This window comes from Antechinus flavipes, chromosome 3 (genome assembly GCF_016432865.1).
Source record: "Antechinus flavipes isolate AdamAnt ecotype Samford, QLD, Australia chromosome 3, AdamAnt_v2, whole genome shotgun sequence".
Lineage (NCBI taxonomy): Eukaryota > Metazoa > Chordata > Mammalia > Dasyuromorphia > Dasyuridae > Antechinus > Antechinus flavipes.
In genome coordinates this window covers 520,139,219-520,151,293 of record NC_067400.1, presented here as the reverse complement: position 1 = coordinate 520,151,293, position 12,075 = coordinate 520,139,219, and the positions used below count along the sequence as shown (strand labels likewise).

The 12,075-nt window shown below is 38.3% G+C and overlaps 1 protein-coding gene across 1 annotated transcript in view; it reads left to right on the top strand.

Annotated features, from left to right (window-relative positions):
- Positions 1-317: 317 nt before the first annotated feature.
- The window catches only part of RNF169 (ring finger protein 169), a 93,632-nt gene continuing 81,874 nt past the window's right edge, over positions 318-12,075 (top strand). Inside the window, exon 1 of the mRNA XM_051987113.1 lies at positions 318-759. Within this exon, the coding sequence (XP_051843073.1) occupies positions 333-759 (427 nt within the window). The 5' untranslated portion in view covers positions 318-332. The remainder of the gene's footprint in view (positions 760-12,075) is intronic.

Here is a 12,075-nt window from a genome sequence, read left to right as displayed (position 1 = left end):
TCTTTCCCTCCTACAGCATGGGCAAGGAGTATCCTGAATATGTAGATATAGCACCACCTCCTTATCTTAGGCCACGCCCACTTTGCTTCCACTTCCTGTCTCGGTGGGTCCAAAAGTGGGTCTCAAAGAGTGTGAGTCATGCCCTCTTATAAATATTCAGATTTCATACACCTCTCGTGATGTGGCCCCGCCTACTTATCGCCTCTCTTCTCGCTGATAAAAAACAGTCACTGAGCTTGGGCCGCTAATGAATATGTAAATAGTTCTGCCACGCCCCCTCCTCGCACCCGCCTCCCGCCCCCAACGGTCTCTCCCTTCAAACGCGAAACAAGATGGCGACGGCGGCTTCTCTGAGGCGGCGGGGCCGGAGGGGCGGCGGGGAGGAGCTAGCAGCGGGAACGGCCGCGGCTGGGGCGACCTGCCCCGGGTGCCTGGCTGAGGTAGTGGTACTGCCGCGCGGTCACTCGCTGGGCCGGGCCTGCGCCCCCCTTGCCGCCGAGGCGGGGCCAGGACCCGGGCCCGGGCCGCCCTCCGGGCCCTCCTGCTGCCCGCGCTGCGGCTGCCGTAGCAGCCGTCCCTCAGGCCGGACCCGCCGCCGCCCCCGCCCCCGCCCCAGCGGCCTGGCCGAAGCTGAACTGTGGGAGCGGCTCCACCGTGGCCGCCGCCGTCACCGCCGCCTGGACGGGGACCCCGCCGGGGCCTGCCTCGGAGCCGGGGCTACGGAAGCCGAAGAGCAGCGGGCCGCGGCCGTCGGGGAAGGTGCAGGCTCTTCCTCCTCCTACCACTTCTCTCTTTTTCCTCCTCCTCCTCCCTGTTTCCTCCTTACCCTTTCCCATTACTCCATTTCTCTTCTCCTTTCCTCCTCTTCTCCTTCCTTCCCATTTCTTATTTCTCCCTTCCTCTTCCTCCTCTTTTCCTTCCTTCCCCCTCCCTTTCCTCTTCTTTCCTTCCTTCTCTTTTCCTCCTCTTGTCTACTTTCTTTTCTCCTCTTTTTCTTCTTCTTTATCCCGTTATTTTTCTTCATCCCCCCTCCCTTTTCTTCCTTTCCTTTTCTTAACTTTTCTTTTTTCTTCCCCTTTTCTCTTCTTCCTCTCTTCCTTTTTCCTTCTTCCTTTTCCCCCTCCTTTTGCTTCTCTTTCTACCCTCTCCTGTTCTGCTTCCTCTTCTCTGTTTGTTCTTCCTCCTTGTCTTCCTCCTTTTCTTCCTCTCTATGTGCTCTTTCCTCCTTTTTCCTTCTTTCTTTCTCTTCTTCCTCTTCCCCCCTTCCATCTCCTTTCTTAACCCCTAGAACAGATTGACATTCTGGGGGAGAGGCCTTGTGCATTGGGGAGCAGGTCAGATTTGGGGAGAGGAGAAGCTCCTGGACCTGAAATGGGTCAGATTTGATTTGCAGAGATATTGGATAATCATGGGTCAGGGAATAGATTGAACTTGCTGGCATTGTGAATAAGGGTGGAAGAGTGACCCTGGGCAAGGGTTTTGAACTGGGAATGAATTTAATGGGTAGGTTGAATGTGAGTGGAGAACCATGAAGTTTTAGGGAGTTGATTAGAAGTAAGTGTGCATGTATATGTGTGTACTGTGGATTTGAGATGATGGGTTAAGGATTGAGATGGGGCATTTGGGCTCAGGGGCAAGTTGGGGGGGAAGTGGGAAGAGTGTGATGCTCCAGGTGGACAAGCTTGGATGTGGATGCAAGATGAGTTAGAGGCAGATTGAACTTGAGAGAGAAAGAAGAAATATGAACCCGGGATGACTGGAGGACTATGTTTCATGTGGAAGGAGAGGATAAAGTGAATTTGGAATGAGGGGACTCATTTGTCATGGGTCTAGGAAAATTGGAAATTCAAGGAAGTTCATAAGCTTGAGGGACAAATTGGGTTTGGGAGAAGGTGGGTTCATTGAGGATAGAAGGTAGATTGTATTTGGTAGTGGTGAAATCCCTTCTAGGCAGTGGTGGATTGAGAGAATTATTAGGGATGAGAGAATTGTTAAGGACATCAAGCAAGCTCTTTAGAGCCGTAGATGGGACTCTGAACTTTATTATTGAAAGCTGTTGAATCCCTCCAATCTTTTAAAGGTAGAGAGGGCCTTGAAAATTTTGTTTGTTATACAGCTTTGGTACAGTTTGGTGATACCTTCCCCTCATTTCTCTCCTTTAAAGTCACTTCATTAAAATCAACCTTTTCCCCCATTGTCTGTCATCTGCAATAAGAAATATAGACTTGAATCAAAGTGTTAAGAACAAACAAAAACCAAAAGATTGTGTTGTAAATTGCCCTGGGGCTATGTTGATTCATACACAGTTTGCTCAAGCAAAATTAACTTGGCTTATCTGTAGATAAAAAGCTGTCTCCCTCTTTCGGCTTATGGAATGGCCTACTAGGGTGTCAAATACTGCTGTTGCTATTGGCATGCTGGGAGCCTTGGCAGGTATAATTTTCATAAAGGGGAAGAGAATACTGTTATGAAAAAAAATCCAAATCTTATAAACTACAGGTCCCAGAATCCAGTGTTTTGTTTTCATCTAAATAGTGTGAATCCCCTGTCACCTTTTGGGGCTTTAGTTGCTTTTCTTAATGAGGTCATTGTTGGCTGCAGTCTACCTTCTTTTTTTCTTTCAAGTGCTTTGGGAGATTTTACCTTAAAAGCCTAACTTGACTTAACATTGTTACGTTACCACTGCATATGCCATTTAATATACTTCCCTTAATTAGAATCACATCTCTAGAAAGTGGTTAATGGGACTGTATTCCCTTTGAAGTTAGTTCTAATGGCTATTTAAAGGTCATATGGGATAAAGAGAGTGAAGGTTTTTATTCCTGCATCTTTTAAGCTTGCATTTCCTTCAGAATTCTCAAGTATGAAATTGTAACCATTAGAGATAATATATAGATAACTGATAATTGGAAAGGGTGAGTAGACCTTGATGAACAGGCATTTACCTTACTTTTCAAACCTATACTCTTCTCAGTTTTGATACTTCTACCAGGAATATCACTATTCTTCAAGTTTCCCAGGTTTTCAACCTCCTCTCTATCTTTGACTTCTCTTTCAATTGACATTGCTCCTTTCAAAGTTACCGATAATCTCTTTTAAGAAATTATTACTGTCTTTTGTTTTGTACATCAGCTTTCTCCCTATGTACCTTCCCCCATCTTCCCAGTACACCATTCCTTTTAGCAGATGAAAAAGGAGAGAAAGGTGCAGAAAGACTAAACAAGTATATTATAAAAATCTAACATTATGTGCATTGTTCCATATCTGTAGTCATCCTTCATGTGCAAAAGAAGTAAAAGGAGATATTTTCTTTTAGATCTTTAAGGCCAAGCAATGATGATGATAGCTTTTTTTCTCAGTCTCTCTTTCTTGATCTTACTGTGACATTTGACAGTTGACCTGATACTGCTTTTTTCTGTGATTTTCCTCCTATGTGTTTGTTTCTTTTGTTTGTTAGACATTTTCCTGAGTGTGAGCATTCCCTAAAGTGTATAGTAGGCATTCTTTTCTTTTTCTATTTCTTCTCTATTAGTGACTTCATCACCTCTCATGGGTTTAATTATCATCTCTGTGCAAATGACTCACAGGTCATATACAATCCACATCTCTCTAGATGGAGACTGAATTGTAGTCTTTGTCTATTGGACATTTCAAGCTTTATGTTTAATAAGCATCTCAAATGCAACATGTCTTAAACAGAACTCATTATTCCAAACCCACCACTCATGCAAACTTCTTTATTTCTGTTGAGAGCATTAGTATACTTCTGGTCATCCAGGTTTGCAGTGTTGGTATATTATATTTGACTTTCCCATATGGCATATTTCCATGAATTAACCAAGTATTATTTTTTAGCAATCTACTTTATCTCCTCTACTCACATCACCACCTTCACCTCTCATCATTTCTATTGCAGTAACCTGCTAATTAGTCTCCCTTCCTCAAATCTCTTTCCTCTCAAATCTTTTTCTACTTGAAATTCCTTTTTGCCTGAGAATTTTTTTATGCAATTCTGGGTATATAGATATATAAATAGGTATGCAAATCAAACATTTACTCAGTCACATGACCTTATATGGGATCATGACCCACAGTTTAAGAAGCTTTGATTTAAAGGATGAATAGATATTCAGTAAATACACAAGGGATTGGAAGATATTCCAGCTTTAGAAAATATTGGGGTAGGCAGAGAGAAGTCTAGTTTAACTGGAGTTTAGGAGTGTATATATAGGGCAAAAGTAGGACATAAGAATGGAACGGAGGTACTTGCTCCTTGGTTTGCCGGTAATAGTGTGAGACGGTTACTATCCCATCATAGGCTAGAAATGGCAATTTCCTTTCTGAAACCCAAGGTAAAATTGTTAGAAATATTGAAAGTAGTTTTTGTATTTCATATAAATGTGCCCCAATTGAATAGCCAGAATGAAAAGACTTTTGAATAGCTAAGATGACTCTTGATATTATTGACATCATTAGAATATATTTGGCTGAAGAGCTGATATCTGAGGTCACAAGGAGATGGTTGAAGCTTTTTATCTACAGATAAGCCAAGTTAATTTTGCTTGAGCAAACTGTGTACATGAATCAATATAGCCCCAGGACAAATTACAACACAATCTTTTGGTTTTTGTTTGTTCTTGACACTTTGATTTCAGTCTACATTTCTCATTCCAAGAGATAGACAGTGGGCAAAAAAATTAGATCTCAGTAAAGAGACTTAACGGGGGAAAATGAAGGGAAGATATGGTAGGAAACTAAGGAGGGGAAGGGGATTTTTTAACATAAGAATGACATCGAATTGATGCATAAAGCTTATTTGATAATTGCATGAAAAATAGATCGTTACCCTTTCTGAGCTTCTGTTTCCTTGCCTTTAAAATAGGATGATTATATTTAAATTATATACCATGAAAGATTATTGTGAAGGTGCTTATGTAAATCTTGAAGTGTTTTAGAAACATGAGCTGTTATTATTACAGTAGCACCTTGTTTATCTGCCATCTAAAGGGAAACAATGGAGATACTTAACATATGTATTTTTTGGTAGATTACTAAAGCTTATCTATCTTATTGTGTATACTAGTTTTTTTTTTTTTCCTTAAGTTGTACTATACCTCCTTCATCTTATTTCTCATGCTTGTGATAAAGTCATAAATTAGTCCTTGAAAGATATAGTAACATTTCAAATTTCAGGTAAGCAAGGAATGACACAGAGATACATGTTCAACAAAGATTTTTGATGGACATCTTACTAAAATGCATGGAATGCTTCAATGTGTTCTAAAAAAGAGACATTGAATGCTATTTAGTCTTTTTATAACAGGTTTGTCATTAAAAAGTATTATTGTAGTGTACTGTGATGCAATGGCATCCTGATTAATTGTTTTTACACTAATTTATTATAACTGAAGGTTGTTGGATTTTTTTTGTTTTTTGTTTTTTTTAGTTCTTTCTATTTTTAAACAGAATTTTTCTGTCAGTTATAGACTTATCATTGTAAGGGACCTCATGGTAATCTAGTCCAAGCTGTTACTGAAAGCAGAAATTTCTAGTGTCCTAAACTAATTTAGCTTCTGCTTGGTAGATGAACCCTCCCAAAATAGACTGGTAATATACAGTGAAAGATATCAAATGACAAGAGAGCCTATATATGGATCCTCAAACGTCTTAGACAAATATACCCACACCCACACGCAAAGGAAAGAAAGAGAGAGGGAGAGACACACATAGAGACAGACACAAACCGAGAGAAGGGCCTTCAGAGTATGAAGCAAATCCTTTTTGGACACTTTACATGAAGACCTAGTAAAGAGTCATAAAATGAGAAGGTATGGTATCTTGTAAGATTCAGAGATACTGGCCAGAGCTACAACTAGAATTTGAGCCAGGCTTTTAACTCAAATATAGCTTCAAATCTGGATTTAGTTACTATGTGATTTTGGGCAAGCCCCTTCCTTCTTCTATAAAATAAATAGAGTAGTTTACATCCCAGCTTCTTAGACTGTGGCTTGCAATATGGGGTCTCAACTGAATTGGAGGGTTGTGAAATTATCCTCAATGAGGTTATATCCTAATGGGGGATATAACACATAGGTGAGAAGTGAGCAGGGAGAGAGATGTTTTGATTCAGATATTTATTTACAGTGATGCTAAGTGGAGCCCTAAGGGAGAATTTGATATTCTTTCCAGTAGCAATGAAAGTATCGATTTGATTATGGTTATGGAACTGGTAGGAGATTGTGGCAGGGTAGAGGGGAAAGCTGGGGAGTAAAGTGGAGCATGGCTAGGATTGACCTGATATGTAATGTGTGTGTCTCCTTCTCTGTATGGGTTCTAGATGGTTCAGTGCATAGAATGCTGGGCATGGAGTCAGGAAAACCAGCCTCATTTATTATGTGATGCTAGACAAGGTACATAATTTTTGTTTGACTCAGTTTCTTCATCTGAAAAATGGGTATAACAATAGCCCCAACACTCCTGGTGTTGTAATATGAGAACCATCTGTCAGTGGCTGCTTAAGGTCTAACTCAGACCTGTAGAATGGATCTCTTCATATGAGTGGATGATGATGATACAAGGAGACTGAGAGGCAGTTGCTTTTCTCTGACCTCTCCACTGAGAGGCATTTGCATTGTCTGACCTCCTTCCTCTTCCCTCTGCTTCCAATTTATTAAATTTCCAGTCCACAAGCAACATCTGTGTCAGTAAAGGGGGCTTTGCAACTTCTTCAGATGTTATGATTGATAGCTGTGGAGGCTCTCGGAGAATTGACCTGCCCCTTCACTTAGGCATAGTCCTTAATATACTAAGGTTGTTGTAATAATATTTGTAGGCAGAGATTCCAAACATGCTAGCCATGTGAGGACCCTCTGTCCACTGGACCCTCTGTCCAGTGCCCTCCTTATCTCTACCTTCACCTATTTCCTTATTTCCAAACCCAATAATAAACCTCTTTTATCAAAAAAAAATAATATTTGTAAAGGGCTTTGCAAACTTTAAAGTGTTATATAAATATTAGCTTATTATTAGTGTGTGTATATATGCATTGATATATTCAATTCTATTATTTCAATAGATTTGGATATTTTTGTTTCTACATAATTCATCTCTGAGTTATGTCCTCCTCATCTCTGAGAACCATCCTTTATAACTAAGAATGTTTTTAAAAAATATTTTGTTTTTCCAAATACATGTGTAGATAATTTTCAACATTCATTTTTGTAAAATTTTGTGTTCCAAATTTTTTCCCTCCCATCCTTACTTCCCTTCTCCCCAAGATAGTAAACAATAGGTTAAATATGTGCAGTTCTTTTAAATATATTTTCATATTTGTCATTATTGTACCAAAAAAAAAATCAGATCAAAAGGAGGAAAAAACCAAGAGAAAGAGAAAAACAAAAAGGTGAAAATACTATGCTTTGCTCCATAGTTCTCTCTGGATGAGGATGCATTTTCTATACCAGGTCTCCTTGGAATTGTCTGGAATCATTTAAGTACATTACAGTTGATCTTCATATCACCTTATTATTGTGTACACGTTTGGGAATGCTTTTAAAAAGAAAAAAAGGAAGAGAAAAAAATTAAGCATAACTGATCAGTAAAAAATTGACATTATATGTAATGTTCCACAGTGTTGGACCCCAATCTCTGTAAAAGAATGTCTTTTCATATCTCTTTTTTAAGACTAAATTTATTCTTTATATTTTTGTAACACTTAGTTTCTATTGTTTTAGGATTGTCCTTTCCATTTGCATTGTTATAATCATTATATTTATTTCCCTGACTCTGCTTGCTTATCTGTGTTCGTCATGCTTGTTTCTTGTAGCATAGTAATATTCCATCACATTTATTTATCACAGTTTGTTTAACCATTCCCCATGACTGACATTTACATTGTTTCCAGTTCTTTGCTACCACAAAAAAATGCTGCTATAAATATTTTTGGTATATATGAAGCTTTTTTTTTTTTTTTTTTTTTTTTGGGTCACTGACCTCCTTGGTACATATGCTTAGCAATGGAATCTCTAGGTCACATGGTGTGGGCTATTTAGACATTTTATTTATATAATTCTGAATTGCTTCCCAGAATGGATGCACCAAATTCATAGTTTTACCAAGTTTACCAAGTATTCAGTATGACTGGCCAAATTAACACAGCTTCATAATCTGAAAGTAAACTTTATATTTATAAAAGATGAGTGAGCAAAAAAAAAAAAAAAAAAAAAAAAAGACCAACCTTCTGGGGTTTTGTTTTTATTTTTTGGAATTTAACTTCTCATAGTAGATATGACCCTCTCCTCCTGTATGGAATCCCCACCTGGTCTTTTTGGAATCTTGGAGGTTCCTATTCCTTGTGCTTGGAGAGGGAGTGGTGGGGAGAGCTCTTCTCTTGGTCAGTTCCTATTTATTTAGGGCTCCATTTATGACTTCAAAAATGAGGAGCCTGGAGATGCTTAGGGTGTCGTTCTGTCCTATGTAGGCATTGGTATCCTGGCTTAGCCAGATGTATCAAAGCTGAAGAAGAAGAATTAGCCTGGTGCGTGGGGAAAAGTGAAGGGCTTGGAGTCAGAACAGCTGGACTCTATACAGGGCCTCTGCTTCCTCCCTCGTGGTCTTGAGTTAATCATTTAAACTTTTTGGATATCAGTTTCCTCATTTGTAAAAATGGTTGGCTTAGACAAGTTGACCTTTTAGTTCCTTTTACTTCCCAATATTCAAAGAAGAACCTCTCTCCAACACCATGACTCAACCCATCTCTTTGGCTTTGAGATGTTCAGATGAGCATCTTGGTTAGATTCTTTCTTCATTATCATTGCCTCCCATGTTGCCAATCCAGACACATTAGCTTAGCATTTAAGCCTTCCCTTATGTGAATTAAAAAGAAGCAAATAAAGGACTATTACTTTTCAGCTTCACTGACCAGGCAGAATTTTTTTTGAAACTTGACTCCCAAACATGTTGCTTGGCTCTAGGAAAGATGACTCAGATGGCATAACAGATAACTTCTGATAGTAAATAGTAGCATACCTCCTAATTATTTAAGGGGATCATTCTATATTTAAAACTAAAATAAACAGCACTCATAATTGTAAGATAGGGCCTTATCTTATTAATTCTAAATGTATATCTAATAAATAAATATATATTATCACTAAAAATATTTATAGCCACTTTCTCCTCAGATGATAGTGAATACTCAATACCAAACCATATGAAATCCACCAATGAGTTGTTGTCATACTAGTTTGTTAAATTGTTTACTACACCAGTCCAAAAGAAAATTAATTCATGAGCAATTATCTATAAAATTATTATTGATATGTATATTATTTAGAACCATGGTTTCCAGACTTGTCATCATCATGACCCCAAGGGATATGTGGTCAAATCAATTTGGAGAGTGGGAAGACAAGATATCTCACTTTTTTTTAATAGCTAATTGTAAGTCTTATCTCCACTCTTGATTCATCATCACCTAGCATTCCTCCACTGCTGTCCCTCCATCCCCCAATTGCCCCCGTAGTTCTAGTTCTCAGTCTTCTCCTTTGTGCCTGTCTTGGACAGTTACAACTCACCACAATTTAGATCCCCCATAGCACCAGCTGTGCCACTGGAGAAAAGTGCCCCTTCTCTTTCCTTCATGCACTTCTTTTTACCCTCTTTTCTAATGAACACCTTGTGGCTCCACTATGCCCTCATCAGACAGTAAGTTTTATGCCCAAGGACAGTGATTTGTGAAGAGCAAGTCCTGTTCACCCTCTCATCCCCTTTTCATTTTAAGTGAAACAAAATGAGTTATACAGGACGAGCAAGAATGAGTGAGTTGCATTTTGTACTACAGATATCATTATTTCTCCCCACATAACTTACCCCTCTTCCAAATTTCCCTATTTCTTTTGAGGTAATTAACATCTTTGTATTCACCCAGTTTCACAAATATGATGGCACTTTTCACTCAACCAAAATGTCATTTCTGTTTTCACATATCTTCAATACATCCTTTTCTCTCTCCTAACAAAGCCACTACCCTAATTTAGGGTTCTCATTACTTCTTGCTTGGACTGTTGTAATGAGTTCTTAATGGCGCTTTCTCTTTTAAGTCTCTTCCCAGTTTAGTCTGCTCCATACACTTGCTAAGGTGATTTTTGCATAGTGCAAGCTGACCATGCCATCTTTCCATTCAGGAAACTCTAGGTATTTTTTGTTGCTATTAGTTTTTCCTATGTTCTAGAGCTGTGAGGTCAAATTCAAATAGAAAGTGAGAAGACAATAAACTATACAAGGATCCCTACCCAAAACCACAAATTAACACTATGTGTATACACATACATATGGCCTATTGCATTTTTATTTATTTTGTTAAAATATTTACCGATTACATTTTAATCTGGTTCTGGCTGCACTCAGGAGTGCTGCTTCATTGAAATCTCTGCTTTAAGACATACATAGGCATTTTTTTTCTCAAATAATAAAACATTTAATTATATTCTCTCAATAAATTAGCATCACTAAAATACTATTATTGGTGAGAGCAAAGGGATTCTTTTACCATTAAATAAAATAAAAATGTTGTATATTTCATTTTAAACATCCTTTTTAGTGTCTTTTTTTTTTTTAATTTAATAATAACTTTGTATTGACAGAATCCATGCCAGGATAATTTTTACACAGCATTATCCCTTGCAATCACTTATGTTTCGTTTTTTCCCCTCCCTCCCTCCTCCCCCCCCCCAAGATGGTAAGCAGTCCTATATATGTTAAATATGTAGCAGTATATCCTAGATACAATACATATTTGCAGAACCGAACAGTTCTCCCACTGCACAGGGAGAGTTGAATTCAGAAGGTAAAAATAACTCGGGAAGAAAATCAAAAATCAAATAGTTCACATTAATTTCCCAGTATTCCTTCTTTGGGTGTAGCTGTTTCTGTCCATCATTTATCCAATGAAACTCAGTTAAGTCTCTTTGTCAGAGAAATCCACTTCCATCAGAATACATCCTCATACAATATTGTTATCGAAGTGTATAATGATCTCCTGGTTCTGCTCATCTCACTTAGCATCAGTCCATGTAGGTCTCTCCAAGCCTCTCTGTATTCATCCTGCTGGTCATTCCTTACAGAGCAATAATATTCCATAACACTCATATACCACAATTTACCCAGCCATTCTCCAATTGATGGGCATCCATTCATTTTCCAGTTTCTAGCCACTTTTTAGTGTCTTTTGCAAATGTTTTTAAATGTACATAACATTAGTACAGTAATACATGTATAGAATTTACAGATAAATATATATATTTGATTTGGTACATGATCAGATTTTTTACATATGGAATCAGAAGAAGTTTGCTTTTGAGAACCAATAAAATAAAAATTCCTTCAAAGCAGGGAGAACTTTAAAAAAATTATCTTTATATTTCTAGCATGTAGTGAGCACTTAATAAATGCTCATTGAATGCTCTTAAACCTAATGATTAGAGATTGTCAGTCAGCTTAACCTAATTTTTTTAAGGCAATTTGGGTTAATTGACTTGCCCAGGGTCACACAGCTAGGAACTGTTAAATGGCTGAGGCCAAATTTGAACTCAGATCCTCCTGACTTCAGGGCTGGTGCTCTAACTACTATACCATCTAGCTACCTCCCAACCTATCTCTTTTAAAAATTTATTGATGCATTTTATATGATAGCACATTAAGCCTGTGGTTGCTATAATACTGTGCTCTCCCAAGAGCAGAGTTTGGGAATCTATAGAAATTACAACTGTTTTTACATTTCCTCTACTCCTTTCAAGAATCATCATTTTAGAAGTAACAAGTAATACTTATGAAGCATCTACTGTATTAACTATAAGAGAGTATATATGAAGGAAACAAGCCTGATGTTGTATGGAGAACATGTCTGTGCTACTAGCTACCAGGGAGATTGGGGCTATTTATTGGATCTTTAGAGCTTGGGATTTCTGAGTTTCAGTAGGCTGTCTCACTTGAGTTTAAGTTTGGCATCAGTGTAGTGAGCCTGAAAAGCTAAGTGGCACACTGGATAGCAGACTGAGCCCAGAATCAGAGGGACAT